Below are 22,369 nucleotides of genomic sequence, written 5' to 3'. Positions count from 1 at the left end.
GAAGCTGCGCTGCTCCAGAGAGGACTCTGGGCAGTGGTAGCAGCTATGGGAAAATTTCTACGGTGAAAGAGGCCTTTGAAGCTCATTTAGTATCTTTTATATATATATCTTCTAAATGGCAAACTCTGTTTTAATACAGACTATTTTCATAAGGGCTCTGTAACCTTGTGTAAATCCTACGATGGGTTATACCCATCATTTAACTCTTTGTCCGGCAGTAACTTTACCTTCTGCAGATCCAAACAATGTCAATATGGATACAGGCACATAACCAGATGTGATTGGATTACGGCAGCTTAAAAATTTACTGCCTGGTCAAGATGCTGAAGTCAGAGCAGTTTAAGGTAGCAACTTTTGTTTAGTATTAAATGGCATGTTAAGAGCATGCATATGAACAGCTGTGAATACTCTGTGGATAGGTGGCTACTTGCTAAGTCACCTTACAGCTTGAGCTTATTCCCCTGGGGAAGGACCCCGTGCAGACATGCATCTGTAGAGAATAACATGTCCTACCAGAACGTTTAGGATTTATTTTAGTAATAGAGCTATCTAGGTTAGCTGAGGATGACATTATTTTGCTTAGTGTTTGGAAGGGTTGCTTTAAAACCACTTGCTTTCAGGCAAAGCAATAATCAGTCTAAGCACTGTAAGGCTTTTATAATGGAAGGCCAACACATCTTTTTTCATTCAGTCTGCAAGAGTAAACCGAGCACAGCTGTTTTACTGAAAACAACCCACTGGTATTTAAGTAGATTAACAAAATTAACTGTGAAAATCCTCTGCTATGTGAACGCCAATAACCTGTTGGCCACAAGGAGGCAGGGCAACGATTCAGTAAACTCAAAGAAATTGCTTTTTTTTAAAAAAAAAAGAAAAGCGTTAAATTAGTTCAGTCATGAAACTCTGAACTGCTAGGCAAGATAAAAAGCACTTTTCAGCCACAGTGTGTGGTTTCACTATTGCTGTTTTATTCCAAGAGCAGCAAATATCTTAAGATATCCAACAATAGCTGATCTGGCAGCAATTTTCTGCTTCTTTTGAAGAAGCAGATCACACATGTTTCTTCTTCATCACTTCTGTGTGATGTAGGGAAAAACTCTAACAATAAGCTTTGACAGCAAGAGTGGATTTACCAACTCGGAGCAAAAAGCTGTACTGCCAGGTTCACAAGGTTAATAAATCCTGCTTCTGGGCAGCTTTGGGAGCTCTGCCTTTCACTCCCTTGGCACTTCTAATTCTGAGCTAAAAGCAGGCAGAGGCAGTTACGCGTCTGTAGTCCCCTACCAAGTACCTTACACGCAGTACAGTCCAGTGGTGCCTCCCTTAACCAGAACTTTAGGGCATTCCAAAATCAGCACTAACTTGAGGTCAAACTTTTAAATGACAAAGGGCAAAATAGGAAAACAAAGCCAAAGTATCTCTGTTTCAGAGTTAAATTGAAAAGGATTAAATTTAACAGTGAAACAAAGCCTTCCACAGTATCAGCCCATCACAGTCCAAATCTATGAGTGATCTTCTGCTTTAGAAGAAGTGACTTTACTCCTAGCTCTGCCCCTGCATGCTACTGAGCTAGGTAATTTCAGTCCCCTATGCCTCTGCTTCCTCATCTTTTAAGCAGTTGCTTTCCTTCTTTGTGAAGCAGTATGAGGTCCATGGATAAAAAACATGCCACAAGAACTAGTTATTATTAATGCAATTCAGATATGGAATGCACCAGATGGTAAAATCTCCAGGATTTTAATGAACTATTGTAACAGAACATATGTAATATGACGTTATTATAGCAGGCATTTAAATGTATAGTTAGTACATACAACGTGACCTGCTCTGCTCTCAGTAACTCCACTGGAATTATTTTGGATTTAAGTCAGATAATACTAGGAACACAAAATAGCCCCATATGTGCAATGTGGTAAGGTTGTCATAGCAATGCTATCTTAACTATTGCCTGTCCTGTTTTTATTTTTTGCTGGGGGTATTGTATTTAGTGGTCTGTTAGAGTACACTTTCTGCATTTAATTCTGAGCAGGAAGTAAAAAAAAAAACCCTCATGTCAAAGACTAAAATGCCTCTGACCAAGTATGCCTTAGCTATCATCATAAAATAGTCACCATGAAGCAGCAAGAACTGTTGGGTTTTTTTCCACTATATTCTGTAAAAATTGTGTCTTTGATGCACCTTACGCTAGACTCGGTAAGCAATTCATGCTTGTGTCAGAAGAGCCAAACATTCAGTTTCAGACTGTGAGGGCAGTAGTATCTCCTTTCTCCCACAGCATTTGAGTTCTGGGCAAGATGAACTATACGACTGGGCAAAGGTGAAAAAACAGGACTGCAGCTCAAGCCACTGGCATCACACATTACAGTCAGAGACAGGTACTGACTTCAGTAAAGGAGGAACATGAAGATACTATCAGTATGTATAATAATTCTAGCACATCTACAATACAGACTATGAAACTCAAGTGAACTGACATTTAATATACGAGAGGCTGGAAGCAAGATATCAATTTCACATCATAAATTAGCCTTTGTGCTAGTGCCCAAAAATTTGGCTGATTACTCATTGCTTTCCCTTAGTGCTTAAGCAGTCTTTTCCAAAGCAAGACAGTTAAACCACAAGAACGTACCGTAGTGTCCACAGCCCTGACCTTCCCAGCAGGAATGTGCTTTGGAATGGGTTCTTCTCCTGATATCATCATGCAGCCTTCTGCTCCAAGAGTAACAATTACGAGCTTACACCCTCTTTCTAACAGCATGTGTCCCACCTTTTCCGCATCTTCAAGATTGCCAACTGGGACGCCCGTTAAAATTTCTGCCTGGAAAATAACCCACGCAAATGAAAATCATAATCTGACAGCATTCATTTTTGGACAACAGTTGCATTTGAAAACAGTATTTAATATCTTTTTAAAATGTGTATTATAGGATGATCATGAAACCACTTCCTACACTGATATTCGGCTATGTCTTGCTCCTCGTTTGAAATCAGCGAGTACTTCAGGGACAGCAGACTAACAGACAGCAGCCTAGGCAGAGAGGCAGGAGACATGGGTTCCGTTCCCGCTTCTACGACTTGCCTGGTATTCAACCCTTAGAAAAATCACATTTCTCCCATGTGCCTCAGTTTCTTCACCTGTGACATGGACACAATGACACAGCCTTGGCAAAAGCATTTTGTGATCTAATGTGAAAATGCTACATGACAACTTGGTCACTATTGATGGGGGATATTTATCACTAAGTGAGAAACTTTTAAAATTCTTTTTTAAATTCTCAATGTTCAGCTAAAGAGAAATCACACAGGAAAATTTCTTTAGGAAAAAAAACCAATTGCTCAACTTCGACCACTCTGTTTACTATGATATATATTTTTAGACAAGAATACCTAAAATTTATCTGAAGCTCTCTTTGGGTAAAGGCCCATTACAAGATTATCATATATTTGTGTTATGGCAGTGTCCATAGGCCTCTGTCAAGACAGAGACTCTTCTGTGTTGGCTCTGTGCAAACACAGATAAACTCTTCTTCTAACAGATGGTGACCTTAAGTCAACTTCTCCCAGTTGGCTCTTAAAATTAATCTGTTCTAGTTCCACCCAACTAAGAGCAAAATTTCCGAAAAATCTGTGATGAAGACTCCAGAATCAAGCATCCTTTTCACCACTTCATACGTTTTCTTGATGGCATAGCATTGTCAAATGTCACGTACTTTTTCTTTTTTTTTTGGCAGGGAAGAGAGCAAGAATGAAACAGGAAGAAAGCGAAGAGAAAATACGGTGCATTTTATTTGAAACAGTCTAGCAGGCAGTACTCCTGCATAACACAGTATGCCTGCAATTGTAAGTAAGCAGGCATATTATATTCTGCTGTCTTTACTAAATCTTGTCCTGCTTGCCTGAGAAGAGGGAAGTCCTACTTTATCTTGCACTACAAGGCTGCTGCTGGATCCTGAAAAATGCAGGCTGAAGTATTTTCAGATAACCGCCTAGTAACTGGGCATAGCTTCCACACTGTCAGGGCTTATTTTCAGTGGAAAACTTACTTCGGAACCTGTTCACCAGCTACAGTTCCTGACTGCTGCTGCATGGGCAGCTCAGCTTCTTGGGAAGCAGCTGGGGAAATATTTCAAACTACCTTCCTCTGTATTACTGAAACCTGAAGTCAGTGCACAGATGTCTTGATATAACGGACTGTAAGCTACAGTGATGAAACAACTGCTCCATAAAGCACAGGCCATGCCTGTAGTAAAGAGAGGGAGGGCAGACAGCTGGGGACAGGAACTACTACAGCCATCCCAAAGTAAACCGCCCCCAGCTGTGAGTCAGTGCCCGCTGCTCGCCACTGTCATTTCCTGTGTTTCAGCCTGACCCAGGAGAGAGAAGCCACCCTTAGGCTCTGAAGGGCCAGATTATGCCAACACACTCCCTAGAGTTTATAGTATCATTACCAGAGTACTTACTGGTTTTACTTTTCAAACTTACAGGACCAAGTTCTGCAGTCCCTGCTTAGACAAATGCACAAATGATTTCAAGTGTTGTTGATCTGATCGCTACAAGGCAGAATCTGGTGTGGCAGGCCTTGGTGGGTACGCTTGTGCACTGCAGGGGCAAGGTGTGGTTAACACGTACATGCAATTTAAAACTACTTTTTTTAACCATACTGATTCCAGACAAGAATATAGTAAGCTTCAAATTATGAGAAGGCAACCAAACCTATCCAATTTTCTCTTTGGCACACCACCATGCTGCTCAAACTTCTCTTGCAGTACAAATTATTTAAGCAAATTAAACCTATTTCTGTTTTTAAAAGGTTATAAAAGTATTTTCAAATAAGAAAATTTGTTTCAAAAAGTATCTCACAAAACCTTTTCAATGTATCTTCTTGCAAGGCTTGCAAGGAGTCAATACACCAACAATGGCTTTGGAGAAAGTAAGGATAGATAATAAATAGTATTTATATAAAAATACATATATATATATATACACACTCTGTTCTAATATTCCAGCATCTAAAGAGTCTGTGTCTCATCATGAGATCTCTGGAGCAGGAACTATGCATTCCTGTATTCAGACTACCTAGCACATCATGTTACAAGAATAAAAATGGATTAACACAAATCCTTGAATGAAACTGGTTAACTGAATTTCAAATGTACTTCATGATGGGCAATTATTCCAAACATTCTACCTATGTTGCAAAGTCTCCAGGACAAAAGTGGATTTGGGTTTGGTAGAGAAACAGTAAATCTAATTTGGGTTTATTTACTGGGTATTTACACTTCTGTAAGCTCATGAGCAAGGTAAATGAAGTACTTAAATATAATATTCTTCCTAATGAAATGCACATGCTGTATGCTTAGCATTAGCGTTGTACCCCTCCTTGTGATGTCTGTGTCCGAAGTCAACAGGATTTCTTGCTTGGGTAGTGAAAGAATTGTTCTGGGACTGATATGTGAAAGGTTTTACAGAAATCTTTCTTTTCATCTTTACACTGCTTATACCAATAAACAAAATTATTTTGAACAGAGTCTGTATAAAAGTAGATCTTCAACTGCTTGAAACCACTATCATCTATCTCATCTACAGCAGGATGGTAAAACTAAAAAACACTGGAACAAGCTGGAAGAACCATAAAAGCAGCAGAAGCCAGACAGATTCTGTGCCAATAATTAGAGATTGCGGTAAATGTCAACTGATGTTAAATACTGTGGTGAGTTTTTAAGTTCCTCCCTTCAGTAGAATCTTATTTAAAAAACAAACTGTGGTACAATTGAAGGAAATAACTAATGGTTATGTAAAGAAAAAATTAAATAACAATACTAAAAGCCCAATGTGGACATTTGCCATAGTACTGTACAAAAGAGCAGCAAATTAGGAATTGTATTTTTCTGCAGCTAGTCTCATAAAACTCCTCGGTTAATGGACCTATTAAAGCAAGAGGACATTCCACAAAACTGCTGTCAGAATAAACCTATGACGGATATTATATAATTAATCTATACAGAATTTTCTTAATTTTGTTTACAAAAGTGGAAGCGAAATTTAACCAAAGCTTTTAATTTAACTGATATGAGGGTTCTTGCCCATAATCCTCACTAATCTTAGTTAACTCTCCATATCTTTAGGCTGTGGAGTCTAGTCACAGTAAGTTGACACAAACCAGCACTGCTACAGGAAAAAAATGGTCCCCTTTTTTTCCCTTCCGCTCCTGTCCACATGGCCCATTCTCTTGTGCCAGCACAGCCATTTACGTAGCCAGGAAACAAATTGGATTGCAAGGCAGATTTGTGTTAAAATTAACACCACCCCCAATCCCACACCACCCCCAAAAGCCAACCCAAAACAATTAACTTCTTTTGACAGCAGTACTAGTTTACACTGGCTAAAAGTGAGAATGAAACTATGATATGAACCTTTGCCAAGTGTTCCTAGCTGTGATGCATTTGGGGCAGCCTATGGCTTACACAGCCACTTTCAGGGAGATGTTCTGGATCCTCTGCTTGGCATTTGCAAGACCAAATCTGCAGCATGGTATCTAGTTTTGGGATCCCTGGCACAAGTTAAGACACTGACATACAACAAATCCAGTGCAAGGCCACCAAGACAGTCAGGGGGCCAAAGAGCAGGACATACAAGAAGAGGCTGGGAGAAGCAGGCTTGTTCAGCCTTAAGAACACAAGGCTAAGGGGAGATCCAACAGTTGTCTACAGCAATTTAATGGGTGGGTAGAGAGAAGATGGAGCCAGACTCTTCTTGAAGGTGCACATGGATAGGGCTAGAGACAACAGGTACAAGATGGAACATGGGAAATTCCAGCATTAGGACAAGCTTTTTTACCATGAGGGTGATGAAGCAGTGGAACAGGTGCCCAGAGGTTGTGCAATCTCCATCCTCAGAGATTCAAAACTTGACTGGACAAAGCCGTGAGCAATCTGACTTAAACTGGCCATGCTTTGCCAGGGCGTTGGACTAGAGACCTCCAGAGGTCTGTTCCCAACTTCTGTGATACTGTGATCATCAGCAAACAATAACAAGAAGTGTTAATTCTCTGGGGAGCAGTCCATCATTCAGACTGCTTTTTGTGCACCTAGCACAACAACAACTTTGCAAATGTCGCCAGGTACTGCTGGAACAGAAATAATAAACATTAATAGGGAAATTGTGCCAGTTTTAAGGCTAACCCATCTAAAACTACATATGATAGTTTAAAATATTTTTTATTTTAAATACTTAAACACAGTAAGCCAGTTGGCTACAAACTTGGCTTGTACCTTAGGAGATGTCTCTGAGAATGACAGAACAAGAATTCATTCTCATTAATTCTAACACCACATGTGAACAGTCCCAAAGAAGTAGTGAGACAGATTTGGTGTATAAGCAATTGCAAGATCAGGCCACAAGCCAAGCCAGTTCCAGTTGTTCCAAATTATAAAATTTTTACATACATACAGGCAGAAATACTTATCGTGCTAGAATAATTAAAAACTGATTGAAATGAATTGGCTTGAAGCTATTCCCTCCCCTCCCAAAAGTAACATCTTTCATTTTAGACTAAATATGGGAAATTTCGTAGTTTCCAGCAACTGATAAAATGGGGTTTAGAACAAAGTTGGAATTAAAGTATACTGTGAATTGCTGGCAACTTCTACATAACGCAGCAATAGTAGCTTTCCATTACTTAAATCAGAAAAGGCAAGTTGAAGAGATGTTCTGAAATATTTTAATTCTAAAGGACCTTTTTTTGTTTTGACTACTAGAGATACCAATTATTTTTTCTTAAGAAAGACTATCCTTAGTATTAATCTCTCTATATTAATAAACAGTATCTTAAGTGTCCTAATCCAAGGCTCCAGATATAGTTTTATAAACTTGATATTCTCTGAATCTTGTAAAAGTCAATATTGCGTCTTGATTTTGGACATACTAACAAGAATTTTAATTCTTAATATTTCTTCCAAAAATTATCCAGCCTCTAGTAATAGACAATAACACTTAAAAGGAAACAGTATCGTAAATAGGATAGTATCTATTTTTCTGTAATATTTTTATACATCTTGCAGATTTGTTTAACAAAATTAGCAATTAACTTACATTTAGTTGTACTGCTTTCTATCACTGAAGCCCCAAAGTATTCTGTTAGCATTTAATTAAATCTTTGCTAGGCTTTTTTATTTAGATCAGAAGTCTGATACCCATTTTACATTAGGGAGAAAGCAGTTCCCAGTTTTGCATTCAAAATAGCTTCACAAACCAAATCATTTGCTGTAACCATTTAGGAGTTTTCCTTCTCCTGAAGGGCTCCTCAGTATTCTTTGAACAGAGAAGCAGCTGTTCTTCAAAATGTTTAGGACCAAACTGAAATTGCTGATGTGCAATATATTTTGGTTCCTAACCTGCAGGGTTATGTAATTGCATGCACACATTAAATAAGAAAAACAACACATGAACTGTATTGACATTGTGGTTGTGCCTAGAGCCATACTGCAGCAAGGAATCACACAAATATGTGGGAAAACAATGGTAACTATTCCAAAGAGCTCATCTTGTATAGGGTTGTCTCTTTTTCAACATTTATAGATGACTGAAAAGAACAACCATTGGTTTTCACTAACATGACATTGGATACATTTATTTTTCATTAGAAGAATTAAGGGAATGGAGAACTAGCACATTCCTGCACAAACCTCAGGGATTAGGCTGTGCTACATCTGGGAATTAACAAACTAGTCTCAACAAGTTTGATCTTTCTGGGAAAAGATAAAACTGAACTACAGGCTAAGCAAAGAAAGAACTGATAACCTTGCAAGATTTGTTCTGAGTTTTTTTGTTCATGAACCACATAAAAAGAAAGTAATGTCAGACATAAAAAAAAATTATTATTGCAACAAGCAAGAGTGAAAAGAACAGCTTGTGAAGAGCCTTCTAGACAAACTAATGGTAGATAATTCACTGATAGTATAATTTTGTTTGCTTCTCTCTAGCACATAAATCCATAAGAACAAGCTGTGCTGTTATACCAGATACCGTGTGTGATTTCATTAAATCCTAAAGCATTTAATGAATGATGGAGTATAAAGTGGGATGTTGTATTTGATACTTGCATGTTTGGGACCCGACATCCCATATCCCATAGCTGTCTGAAACTATAGCTGACATTTTAAAATTTTTGTTCTGTGACAAAGCAGATCAAAACTGCTGACCTTCATGCCAGTAAATAAAAGAAACTTCTGACTCAGTAATAATTCAGCTAATCACGACTACCCCCTTTTTCAATACAAACACTCCACATAGTGTATGAGATGTCTTAAATGGCTAACTTTCTCTTCTACAGCTAACATAATCTTCTGTTACAAACATATCATTCACATAATATCCACAAACCACAGGATTTTATCATTTAAAGGTATTTCTTGGTGAACAAGAAAGATAAGGACATTTTGGTAAAATTGTGTGATAAATCCTTGTAAATTTAAATGACTAAGAAAGCCAAACTAAGCAATAAAAAAAAAATCAGTGTAAACTTAATCTTGTCTTAGCATATACGTCTGTGTTAAAAAGAATGTTTTAGAAGCAGTTGAACTGGATAGCTCTAAAGAGTTCATCTTTAAATTCAAGATGATTTATTAACTGTTTAAAAGATTTAGTAAAGATAAAGCAGAAATACACTATTTTTTTTCTGGTAGTGCCTAAAAATCCCAAATAAAAAAATAAAAGATCCCTAAAGCGCATAAGGCTGGAACAAGTAGGATTTTGGCTAGAAGGACGTTATATAAGACTTAGAAATACCAAGTAGGAGGGGCAATGGAGCTGGAATAGAACATCTCAGGAAGGCAGATGTAAGCAGCACATTCAATAAATTTGGCCATAGAGAATAATAAAAAAAAATCATAAAATAAGAATGGCCATAGTGGTTCAGACCAAAGGTCCATCTTATGCAATTGCTCTTTTCTCAATGCTAGTAGATACTGAGGAAAATTAAAAAAAAAAAAAAAAAGTATAAAAAGATCTTTTCCCAGTATATATTCTGGATCATCAAAGTCTTTAGGTACTTCCTGATTTAAGAACATGAAGGAAACACAGATGTAGTTGGTTGAAAGGACAAAGTTTAAAAAATTAGAATTATCTTTAAGATTTGTAGAATTAACTTATTGCTTTTAAGTGCCATACAGAGATGTGACTGGTAACCTTTATTTGCGTATGTAAACATTTATCTCTATATCAAACTTCTCAAGTGCATACATTACAGGGATCTGAAATTAAAGAAAGTCATGAAAGAAAACAGAAAACAGATGGCATATGAATATATAACAATTACTAAAAAAACAACTTTCAAACTTGTGACATAAGAAAAACAAATGCTTCATTTCTCCTCTTTTCTCAGCAAAAAGAAAGGAACAATGGCAATAGTTCATCCCTGAAAATCAATTCAGTAACAAATCAGACACACAGAGAGGATGAAATCAAACATAATTGATTATTACAGTCATGCTAATGTAATTGATTTCATTGTAAAGTATGAAAAGGTTATTGTTAAAAGCAAAGGTATTTATGTGCCATTCTTGTTCTCAGAATATGCTGTTGGAGTCCCACACTTGGATCTGTGCTTCCATGATATGCTGGCAGGAACTTCCATAGGTCTACCATTTCCATAAATTCAGAAGAGATAAGCCTCCTCAACAGTAGAGAGCCTATTTCTGTGTCTGATTGTGCGTACAGTGATCCCAGCTATCTACCGATGGTAATTACTTTTTAAAAGAAAATAGCAGAAAAGAATGCAAACTGTACCCCCAGCTCCACAGGAAAGATAGATGAATGAGCAGGGATCTATTATAATTATACACCTGTATTTCTTGTTCTCCAAATAGAAGTAATTTTCTTTTCTCCATGTGGTAGTAATAATAATAATACACCCTGGCTCCAGCAAGCTAAACTTTTCAAAGAATGTCACTTTCTGGACTGTCCTCTAGCAATGAAGTATAACAAAGGGAAAACTTTAACATGTGTGTTGCAAAGGGCAATGAGAGAAAAGTCAGGAATAGACAAGTAATGAAAAACAAAGTTTTGTTTCTAACATATGGGGGATAAGTTTTTGCAGGGGGAAAAGAAGTAACTAGTGACCTTATGAAAAAAGCAGACAACAAATTACATTTACTAAATTGGTGGGAGAGTATGGGTGTTCTCAGCCCAAAATGTGTGCTGTTGCACCATTTAGCCAATCCAGGGGCATAGTCCAGGCATAAGTGCTTTCTGAAAGCATGAAGAAAACACCATATGGGTGTCCTGCAAGTCCCCTGAACAAGAATAAATACTTTGCCTTAGCATTCTCTTCATCACATATAATTGAGTTCTGAGAGCTGTTGGACAGTGTCTGAGCTGCAAATGATATCACTGCCAGTTACACTGGAAACTTTGCCTTCTAGAGACCTGAGGAGCCGCGGCATCTTCCACCTTGCTATTTTGCTAATTCTTGAATGCTCTGGAGTATCTGAACCTGGCAGACACATACTGAAAGATCCCAGAATAAAATTCGGATATCCACTTGGGTTACTTAGAGTGACCCTTAAATGCTAGAAGACTCATGAACTGAGAACTTCTGATATGGTTTGGGATGGGTTTTAACAGAAATTTCAAAAGAGGGTAACTGAGCCTTGAAGAACTTACTCTGATAGACATTGTCATCAGATAAAAAAATCCTATAAGTAAGCAGCACCATGCTTTTTTCTAGCTCTTCCCCCTCCTCTCCACCCAAAGGTATTGTGTTCATTGCAGAAATCATGTTTGTTGGAGATAACTTTAACTATGATCAAGGCATGGCTTCTATCCACTAGGTTGCTTCTCCCACATTCCTTTTTATATAAAGAGAGGGTGAGGGGAAGGAACACAGCATACATAATGCTAATAAATAGGAAATTTAAGAGAAGGCCTTATGACACGAGCTTAATTTGTCTCTTGTGACAAAAATAATTTCCTTTGGGAGAAATAACACACTTGAATTAGAAAAGAGAAGAGAAGGAGGGGGGAAAAAAAGAGGGAAAACATACAGTTGAAGGGCCAGAGAAACAGATTCACTGAAAACAGATCTGACAGGAAGAGGCATATGAAGCTACTATTTACCATCAAGTGCGGCATGCGTGCATCACCTTCTGGCAAGTGAGTTTAAAACTGTCAGAACACTATGGCTAGCACATTCCTGCTAATCATATCAAGGGACTGCAGAACAAGGACAAGGATCTATTTTAATATTTACCACTCAGTGATAACATTTTAAGTGTCCTTTTATGGATTGGTTTTACTCACCTACTTGTAAGGAAGACTGGACACAACTTTTCCGCTGCAAACAATTAATTTAATTTTGAGTGCAACCTAGAGGTTATTCTAGAATGTTCCTCTTTGCTCATTAGGTCAGGGATCAAACTTGTCACCTCCTAAAGTCCTATGTAAGGGGAGCATGCCTCAGTTTTCCTGCTCCCTATGCTGCATTTCTGAGAACAGAATCTCTCTGAAATTTTACTCCTTAAGACTCCCTCTTTAACATGACATATGACCATTACCTCAGTTTCATTGCAGCAGAAGATATCAGAATGGGTATAAAATTGTGGATCTAGGTCAGCAAGGGCTGGAGCTGGATTAAATAAAGTCTTTACTGAAAAAAAAAAGAAAAAGAAAGTCTAAATCTCTAGTGTTTTAGATTCAGAAACCATCACCTGAAACACCATTTTGGTTAATTCACAGCCCCCAATGTTTATTATTAACATACAAATGGCTCTCAGTTTCTGTGTCCTCATTTTATAGAACTGCTAAAAGTTTTGTTTATTATATTAAAGTTCCCTTCTAATTCATGTGCAGGCACCTGTCATGATGGGAACACGACAGAAGAGTAACAGAAAAAATAATCAATAAATTATTAAATTAAAAAAAAGACTTAGACAGTAATGCAATTTGTTTAACTGAAGATGCTTCTTCCAGGATTTTAATAAGTTTTACAAGAACTGACTTATTTCTAAAATTTTTTCAGTGTTGTTATCTGTGTTCTGTACATGAAGAAACAGGGGTATGGAGTAATGAAGGGCATGTCCAGACAAGGAGTTAAACATGCTTTTGAATGTGTTACCTAACTTGTTCCAACTGCCACATTATAAAACTGTAGTGTAGACAAGGCACTGTATATTTTTAATATGCTATCTGGCAGAGCTAGACCTAAACTTAACACGTAGTAGAGTATGTTAGCTAACCTAACTTTAAACTGTAGCCTAAGGCCCCGTGTAACAGCAGAAAAGGTTTGTCATGAGGACAGTGTAAGTGACTTACTCACTGTTAACACAGGAAGTCTGCAGACTTGGTTTCTCACTTTGCCAATTTTATGATTAATACTTCTGTGTCTTAACCACAAGGCCATCATTTTTATACAAAGCACACTTTCTTACTTCAGAAATATTCCCTATAGTAAGTGATCAAATCTTCCAACTTGGATGCCTAAATTTTCAGTCCTAAATGCATATTTAGACCCTAAGATATAGCACATAATATTCAGACACCCTGAACACTTGTGAATCCCAGTTAATGCTCTAAAAGAGAAAGATGCACAGACACTTCTGAAATCTGAGTACCGAGAAGTTTAGATGACCTTTTTGATTAACACTCTGAAAGTTTTAGCCTTTGACTATACAACTTTATCATGCTTCTCTACCTGCATTGTTAAAAAGAGTATTAAAGTGACAAAGACATTTACTCAGAAGTCAGAAAATGCCAGGATTAGAAAATGCCAATGAAGTCTTAATTTGGCTCCCTTATATTATTACAATACAGTATGTATTATAATAAACTCTTTAATTATATGATCACATACCACTGAAAAACAGCATGTGATCACATAATTAAAGACTGCAACATAATACATATGCAGAAAGGAGACAAATTAAGGTTTCACAGGCAACCTTAACTCTTGCATTTCCTATTTTCTGAATTGCAACCCTAATAAAGTTTTTTTTAAACACAAATCTTGAAGGTATACTTTCCTAGGTAAAACAAACACAGCACATATTGGAAAACAAAGTCTGTCATGTGGTATCATACTGACATATACATGGGTCAGGAGCAGCACTGGAAGTGTTCCAACTTGGGTTTTAAGTAATACAGGCTCATCATGAACAGGGTGTAATACATGACTATTAGTTTGCTCCCATATTTAATATCTGCCGAGCAGGGGGGAGGTAGAGGAACCCTAAGATTCTCTTTCAGGCTGTGAAGAAGAGCATGGCTTGTGAACAGGGCAATCTGTTTGGTCCCCCTGAGGAACACCAAATTATTTTCTGCCCAAATTCTTTCTCTCCCTTTGCCAAAATCCATTCTCTTAAGTAGTTTCCATTCTTTATGACTCCTTGCATAGGCACTATACAATAGTAACCTTTTCACCCAACTTTCATCACAATCATCTCTCTTTATGCCCCCTCTCCTATGCTTTCTTTTTCCCACTTCCAGTACCCACAGCCTGCTCCCCGACTCTACCTCCACATTCCAATCTCTATTCAATAAATCCTATTCTTTGTTCCAATTTTGTTCCACTTTCAGTTTCTCTCTTGTTTCTTCCACTGCCACCCCCAAAATCAAGCAAATCCCTCCTACAATTCCCTTGCCTGAAGTCTACTCTCCCTCCCCACCATTCCTGACCAGTGTCGTCTCTTCTGTATTCAAATCAAGCAAGCTCCTTCTCTGCACTTCCTGGGTCTACAAGAGATCTTTAATAGTATAAAAGAAGTTGCCTAAAACCAGATTCAGGAATTACACTGAAAGTCATGCTGCCCAAATCAACAACCACCTGCGTGGACAGACTCTCAGGGGAAGCTAGCTGTGAAGCTCTAACAATTTCTCAAGTCTCTGTGAAAGGTAGTTATTTTCCAAAAGCAGATAATACAGTAAAAATCAGGGAGATTTCCATCATGTTGTAATGGCTTATCTTTAAAAGAAAGCTCCCTTGCTATCAAGTCTTAAGTAAATTTTAAGGTAGCCAGAATTTATACTTTAAACAGGGCAGGGTGGGAGGCATTTTTCTGTTGCTTGGTTTCTGCAGCCACTATGCTTTGGCAGAAATTTTACAAAGAATTTAACCAGAGACAAACAGCTGTTATGAAAAATTGGAGCCTGAGATTAGAAAGTTGAAACACCTGAAAAATAGACCCTTTACTTGCAAGTGGCCTGCAACCTTGATAACTGAGGCTGCTTCCAGCCCTGGTTATGATACATTTTCATTCTTCACTGCAGTATTAATAGGCTGGACATTATCAGCTGCCTTTTAAAGAATCTGTCATTACAGAAGCCCTGTCTGCTTTACAGGCTTCGATATACAATAACATTTTGCCCATCAATGAAGTGGTACCCTTCTTGGAAGCAGCAGCAGCTTCACAACATGTGGCCTTTAAAAACCTAGAATTTTCCAGTCAGATTTCCACCACAATTTATACCCAGTTATTCAAAACCCTCCTTCCTTCCTTCCTTCCCTCCCTTCCTTTCTTTCTTCCTTCCTACCTTCCTTCCCTCCCTCCTTCCTTCCTCCCTCACTCCCTCCCTTTCTTCCCCCCTCCCTCCCTCCCTCTCTCTCCCCCTCTCTTCCTCCCTTCCTTCTCCCCAAGATTGTCACAAGATCTTTAATAATCAATGCCACAATGAGAGGATGTCAGAACATGAGATGTCCCTCTCTAGCTTACAGATCCAGGTGATGTTCACTGAACAGAAGCAAAGGGTTCCTACCTGTGTGTCCACATTCTTTCTCCATCTTATTGTTTATTTCTTTCAGTAAGAATGAAGAAAAACAAGCAAAAAACCCTTCAAACAGAGGTTTGAAGCATCTGGGTATGCATCTGTTTTAAACAAAAATAGTCTAGTGCACATCCTAACATGCAGTACTGCATTATACATGAGGGTATTGCAGGCTAAAAGAAGGGAAATTGCATTAACAATTTAGAGTTGGCTAAGGATAGATTTTTACAGTGCTACAAACTCAGCTGTTTACTTAGATTTGACTGCACATGACATTTGAACATGTGTACTCTATTGCTTTAAAGAAGAAGCAACCAAAGCTTTCCTGATACGAGTGCTGCACCATGATAGCAGATTGACAGCACAGAACTATAGCTGGCCCACAGTTAACTACTGTCTTTTCTCCATATATTGTGCTGTCTACAGTTGCTAAATGCTTGCATGTCTGTTCCGTGTATCAGGTTTGGATTCTTTTTTAATTGCCTTTAAAAAAATCCTATCTTTTCTTCTCTCTCAGGCTGGCATTTTGCTGTAAGGGCTTCATACAAAAGTGTGAAGCAACTTTACCAAAACTATGCATAGAGTTAGAATTAGACAAAATAAGTCATGGATATTGACTCATGACTCAACTATAGTCCAGTAACCACTAGATTAAGAATGCTTTTACCCATCTTCATAAACCACAATGAAAAAATACAGTAAGCTCTGTTTCCCCCACACACACATACATTTTAAGCATCCCAGGTGCTACTCAGTTAACTTTTATTTAGTTAATTTTTATTTAGATATGCATAAGCCCAGTTTTGACATTTCAAACAGAAGTCAAAATAATTTTTCCCCATGCACAGTTCTGTTTATAGAGTTTATGACTATTACTACCACAGTTTCAGAGCCACTCTCTCCCAGCCTTGCATCTAACATAGCTGCTTAAATCAGCACAAAATACATGAACACGATGCATAAAGGTCACCTACATCTGACGTCTTCACCAGTGCGGAAACACTAGTGATCACAACAGGTGCACAACAGACCTCAGCGCAGAAGGAAGACTGAAGAGTCAACAATCCCAAGGTGCTATGACCTACTGGAGCAAGCCTGGGCCCAGCTGCAAGGAACCAGTTAGTTTTGATCCCAGTTCCATCCCTGACCTGCTGCGTGATTGACCATACTATGGCTTGTCCCCTCCCAGTCTTCTCTTCCGGATAGACAAGAACTTACTTTTAATCTCACATAGATGCCTCACTTGCATAATTATTTACTTAGTGTTCAAATACAGTGGTAATTGTGCTTGAGTAACTGAAAGCACTGCAGGCACTTAAAGAACAAAAACATCATGTCGGTAGTGAAACCCCATCCTGTTCAAGCAAAATGTCAGGTTTTATCTACGTATATGCTACACTGAAGGAACAATGGCCTACATCTAAAAGTACAGCACAGTAACAATTACTAACAATTTCACAGGCCATGACTCTGTCTATTCAATGGCAACATGCCAAGTCACACTCTAAGAATTTTGGTTAGGAAGAAAAAGCTTTATTTTTTTTACTTTAAGGATGTTAACTTCTGTATAGAAAATGACAGCCATACCTACTGCTGTGCTGGGAGAACAAGGGAATAAGTCTGGTTTTGAGGTCATTTCATTCACTTTATTGTGTATGGAACTTCACTGACTTGCATTCATTATGCTTGTTCTGCTCTGGAATAATACCAGAGTCAGGCCCATAGTTCCTGACCTAACAACGTTATACTGTATTTAGTCACAGCATGAAAATAGGAGGAAACGCAGCACCAGACCTATACGGGGAGATTATAAGGGTATGGGTTGATTTGCCATTCAAGGTAAACACTGCAAAATTTAAAAACTGAATTCAGTTTTCATTAATGTAGCATGAATTTGTTGGCTATTGTTTCATTTCTAAATAAAACTAGTACGACAGAAACCGGAATAGACCACAGGATCTTTATTTAGAAAGCACGATAAAGAATATTTTTCATGCAACACAAATGAGGGAGACAGAATGACTTATGTTAAATTACCTCCACTGGCACGTGCCATTTTCAGAGCTTCAAGAGAAACAGCAGGGGTTATTTCTAGCTGGCAAACAACCACTTTAGCTTTACAGATGACATCAGAAGCCCTCTTCAGGTCTTCAAAATTTAAAAGCAGGTTGGCTCCTGGGACTATGACAATAACATTCTGTCCTAAAGAGAAGATATTGTGGTTTTTACATTAACTTTTGCAATAAAGTATGTAAAACAATTCCTTGCTTTTCTACAATACATTTCAGATGAGGATTTCAATTTGCTTTCCAAAAAAAACCCACTAAAAATGTATACATTGCTGACATTTTCAAATATCCAAAGATTTCAGAAGATAATAAAAAAGATCGATGGACTAATGAATGCTACACTGCACAACAAATGCAGTATATAATTATTTGGGAAAAGTCATGTATGGGCTTTCCCCAGTCTTATTTTGGTGTTTTCTATGAACTCTAAAGAAGCACTGTACTAGTCACAGTGGAGATGGGGGACATACACTAAGGCTGATATTTGCATTTTCCTAAAATATTCCAGTAGCACTTGGAAGAGAAAAGCATCAATGTGATTACTGAGTTCATAAGCCAAAAATGCCATAAAAATTTTACTTTTCCCATCAGCTGGAAACAGAGAAGATTTCACACAGCTATGAAAATTATGCATGTTCTTTAGATTTCAGAGAAGCAGGCTTGCTCCATTTACCATGACACTTCAGGTTAGGGCCCCTAACCATCATGAAAACCAGAATCAGCTTGCCACCAAAACCCACAAAGGTAACGCTTATGTCTAAGGAAAGCTTTATCAGACGTGAGTAGAGAAGGTGGGTGGCTGATTCTTCTGCGCTTTAAAGGTGGTCAGTAGAATGGTCTAAGCAAAGCTATACATGCAGAAGCATGGCAATATCTCAAAGCACATCTAAGATCCTCTTCATTCTCATCGTTTATTTTACAGTTAGGTGAGGAGGTTCATTTACATAGGTTCCAGATATTCTTTTGTTTTTCTTCAGACATGCAAGTTGCCTTCTTTTATTGCAGTTTCTTTCATTCTTTCTTTCTTTTTCTAATCTCTGTTACAACACCTAGAGACCTTCAGGCATGGGTGCCTTCAAATTAAAATTTATTATTAATCACTCAGGTATTAAATTCAATAAGTCAGTTGTTCCTTGATTTACAGGCTCAGCCCGCCCCCGCTGAAGATTCCTTTAAGGACTGCCAATCATTAAAGGCTACCAATTCTGTAATGAACTGAATTACTCTGTAAATAAATATTTATGTTTTTAAATACATTATTTTTGTTGAATGCAACTTCAAAGTGCTTTGAATAAGAAACGTGCAAAGCTTGTCTCCCTAAATATGTTCTGAAAAGAAAGCAGGACAATGGAAAGAATAATATAGTGATCTCAGAGGGAAGGGCCCAAGCTTTCCAAAGCAATTCTGCTGTCAATGGTTTGGTACAGAACAGCTGCATAAGAAAAGCAAAACCTCAGCATTTAAAGCCAACGCCCTGCTTTTCAACATACAATGATGGGCATCTTGGATAAAAAAAAAGAAAAAACCTTCTGCAACAAGCAAATGCTATCAAAGATACCTGAATCCTGTTGAGGAAACATTCAAAGGCAAATTGAATTCTGCCAAATATATATTATGACAGCTTATAGGGTGCAGCAGTGCAAACAGTAAAAGGCAGAGAATCAGTGGAACAAAAATATATTTAATTTCTGCCTGGACTCTGTGCTACCTAGAATCTCAGACTCTATCTACATGTCTTGCTGCATTATCTTGCTGAACTATTTAGCTATACTGACATTTATATTATTATTAGACTTTAGAACTAATGGCCCAAAGCGATAAGGAAGGCTGTTTGCTTAAACCCATATGTGCAAATTCAAGGTAGACCATGCTGCAATGGATCACAGTTAGAAGCTTTTCTTTGTACCTACAAAAGGTCAGAGACTTAAAGTCTGCTTTCAAACCTGCCAGGGAAATGCAGTACCTACTGTGGTGTAACAGTCTGGGCGGGCTCAACCCAAGTGTTAGAGAAAAAGCCATGTTCTATTCTTAGCTACATATACCACGCTAACTGTGAATGACAGCAGTCACCACAAACTTACACTAGCGTGCATGAAAGCAGAATCTGGACCCATGCACTCACAATTAATACCAGAATTTTGTATTACCAGCAACCATTTTGTTGAAAGCAATTACTTCTTGCCAGGGAAATCAGATGGGAAATCAGCACCAGGGACAACAGAGTTAAAGACAGATGGCAAAGAGGGGTGGGATTCATCTTGTCCAACATTAACTAATTTTTAAAGTTTTCAAAAAAATTCCACATTCTAGAAAATTCTAACAAAACTAATTTCTAAAAATTAGTTTTCTAGGTTCCTTCAACAAGGAGGAGAAAGTATTTTCAGAGTTTTTTTAATCTTAGTATCTTAGATACCTGTTTGAGGAGGAGATAAACAGTCGTCTGGAAATGCCTATGAATCTCTGCTAACTCTAGAAGCTGTGAAGCCTTAAGCCGTACACCTACCTTTGAAACAGCTCAAGTGAGGTAAACTGTTGCCCACACTAAGAATGAGAAAAATATACTTATTGCATTACAGTTAATTCTAACATACCATTACTCAGACTAAAATTTCTCAGTTTTGATGGGAGCATCTATATAATTTTAACTTTTGCAGACATCAGCTAAAATATTAAGGCCACATTCACAGTTGCTATAAGCTAGAACAGCTAAATGAAGCTGATAAACTTGTGCAAGCTTACACCAGATGGGGACTAGGTCCAATCAATACTTAAAAGAGCGTGAATGCTGTATATGTAAATACTGTCCTCAGTTGGGCTTCTAAACCTGCTACTGTCACTTCTTAGAAAGACGGGTATCTCAAGCTAGTTTTTTTTACAAGTGTTATTTAATAGATCCCACCAGATGAGAACTGCCAGTGGAAAAATCAAAGGTAAACCAGTAAATACCACAGTGCAATAACCCTCACTTTTTAAAATGGGGTGACGAGCCTAAAAGCCATCAGTAGTGATTAGAACTCATCAAAATCTCAACCAATGCAATTATAACAATAACTGCAGAGCTTCTGCATAATAACTCATAGGGAAAAAAGGTTATATTTGTGACCAGGAAAAAATGTTACAGGAAAAACATTTGCTGCCAAATCACACAGTTCATGAATATGAGGGCAAGTTTTGGGTGTGTCATGGTATCATAATTTCTATGCAATTACTTGGTAGGAGCATTGAATAGTCTTGTACACAAAACATTTAGGTTCATGATGAATGTAATACGTAGAAATTCTATAAAAATTCAGGTGACATTTCTTCATAACCCTGAAGATTCAAAACAAAGATTTTCCCTTTGGAAAGTATAATTCAAACAAGCTGGCATATGTATTCTAAGCTTGCCTTGCTTATTTAGCCTTATCTAAACATATATTTTGAATGTTTTTATACTAGTAATGCTTTGGTATTGAAGGTACACTCACTTACAAAATAATGCCTATTCACTGTTAGTGAATGATTAATAACTTTATCGTAAAGTCAGCACTCAAGTGAGAGTGATTTCGCAGTGTTCTGTGTAGGTGAGCTTTAAGTCCTAACTTGGAATAATCAAGAGCACTTTAATCATGACCTGCCAACCTTTGTTGTCCCTCCACTGAATTTTTGCTATGAACACGGAAGTTGTCAAACTGGTTCAAACTACTGGGCCCGTCAGGCCAGCTTAACGGCGCCATGAACAGTCAGTACCAGCTATGGACAAAGGTGCAATAAACTTCACAGATAATCATGAGCGGTGTTCCCCAGGGCTCTGATTTGGGGCCAGCCTTGTTTAATATCTTTATCAACGATCTGGATGAGGGGATTGGGTGCACCCTCAGTAAGTTTGCAGATGACACCAAGCTGGGTGGGAGTGTCGATCTGCTGGAGGGTAGGATGGCCCTGCAGAGGGACCTGCACAGGCTGGACCAATGGGCCAAGGCCAGTTGTATGAGGTTTAACAAGGCCAAGTGCCGGGTCCTGCACTTCAGCCACAACAACCCCATGCAACGCTACAGACTTGGGGAAGAGTGGCTGGAAAGCTGCCTGGCCGAAAAGGATCTGGGGGTGTTTGTCGACAGCCGGCTGAACATGAGCCAGCAGTGTGCCCAGGTGGCCAAGAAGGCCAACAGCATCCTGGCTTGTATCAGGAATAGTGTGGCCAGCAGGAGCAGGGAGGTGATTGTCCCCCTGTACTCGGCGCTGGTGAGGCCGCACCTGGAATACTGTGTCCAGTTTTGGGCCCCTCAATACAAGAAAGACATTGAGGTGCTGGAGCGTGTCCAGAGAAGGGCAGGGAAGCTGGTGAAGGGTCTGGAGCACAGGCCTTATGAGGAGCGGCTGAGGGAACTGGGATTGTTCAGCCTAGAGAAGAGGAGGCTGAGGGGAGAGCTTAACGCTCTCTACAACTACCTGAAAGAAGGTTGTAGTGAGGTGGGTGTTGGTCTCTTCTCCCAAGTAGTTAGCGACAGGACGAGAGGAAATGGGCTCAAGCTGCGCCAGGGGAGGTTTAGATTGGATATTAGGAA

The 22,369-nt window shown here is 38.5% G+C and overlaps 1 protein-coding gene across 1 annotated transcript in view; it reads right to left on the bottom strand.

Moving 5' to 3' along the window:
* RBKS (ribokinase) overlaps positions 1 to 22,369 on the bottom strand; it is a 55,720-nt gene that overhangs the window by 17,411 nt on the left and 15,940 nt on the right. Inside the window, exons 6-8 of the mRNA XM_075707685.1 lie at positions 17,791 to 17,955; positions 12,552 to 12,643; positions 2,630 to 2,818 (exon numbers count right to left, since the gene is read on the bottom strand). Coding sequence (XP_075563800.1) covers positions 2,630 to 2,818; positions 12,552 to 12,643; positions 17,791 to 17,955 — 446 coding nt within the window. The remainder of the gene's footprint in view (positions 1 to 2,629; positions 2,819 to 12,551; positions 12,644 to 17,790; positions 17,956 to 22,369) is intronic.

This window comes from Pelecanus crispus, chromosome 3 (genome assembly GCF_030463565.1).
Source record: "Pelecanus crispus isolate bPelCri1 chromosome 3, bPelCri1.pri, whole genome shotgun sequence".
Classification (NCBI taxonomy): Eukaryota; Metazoa; Chordata; class Aves; order Pelecaniformes; family Pelecanidae; genus Pelecanus; species Pelecanus crispus.
Note: the sequence above shows the minus strand (reverse complement) of the source record. Positions and strands in the feature narration are given on the sequence as shown.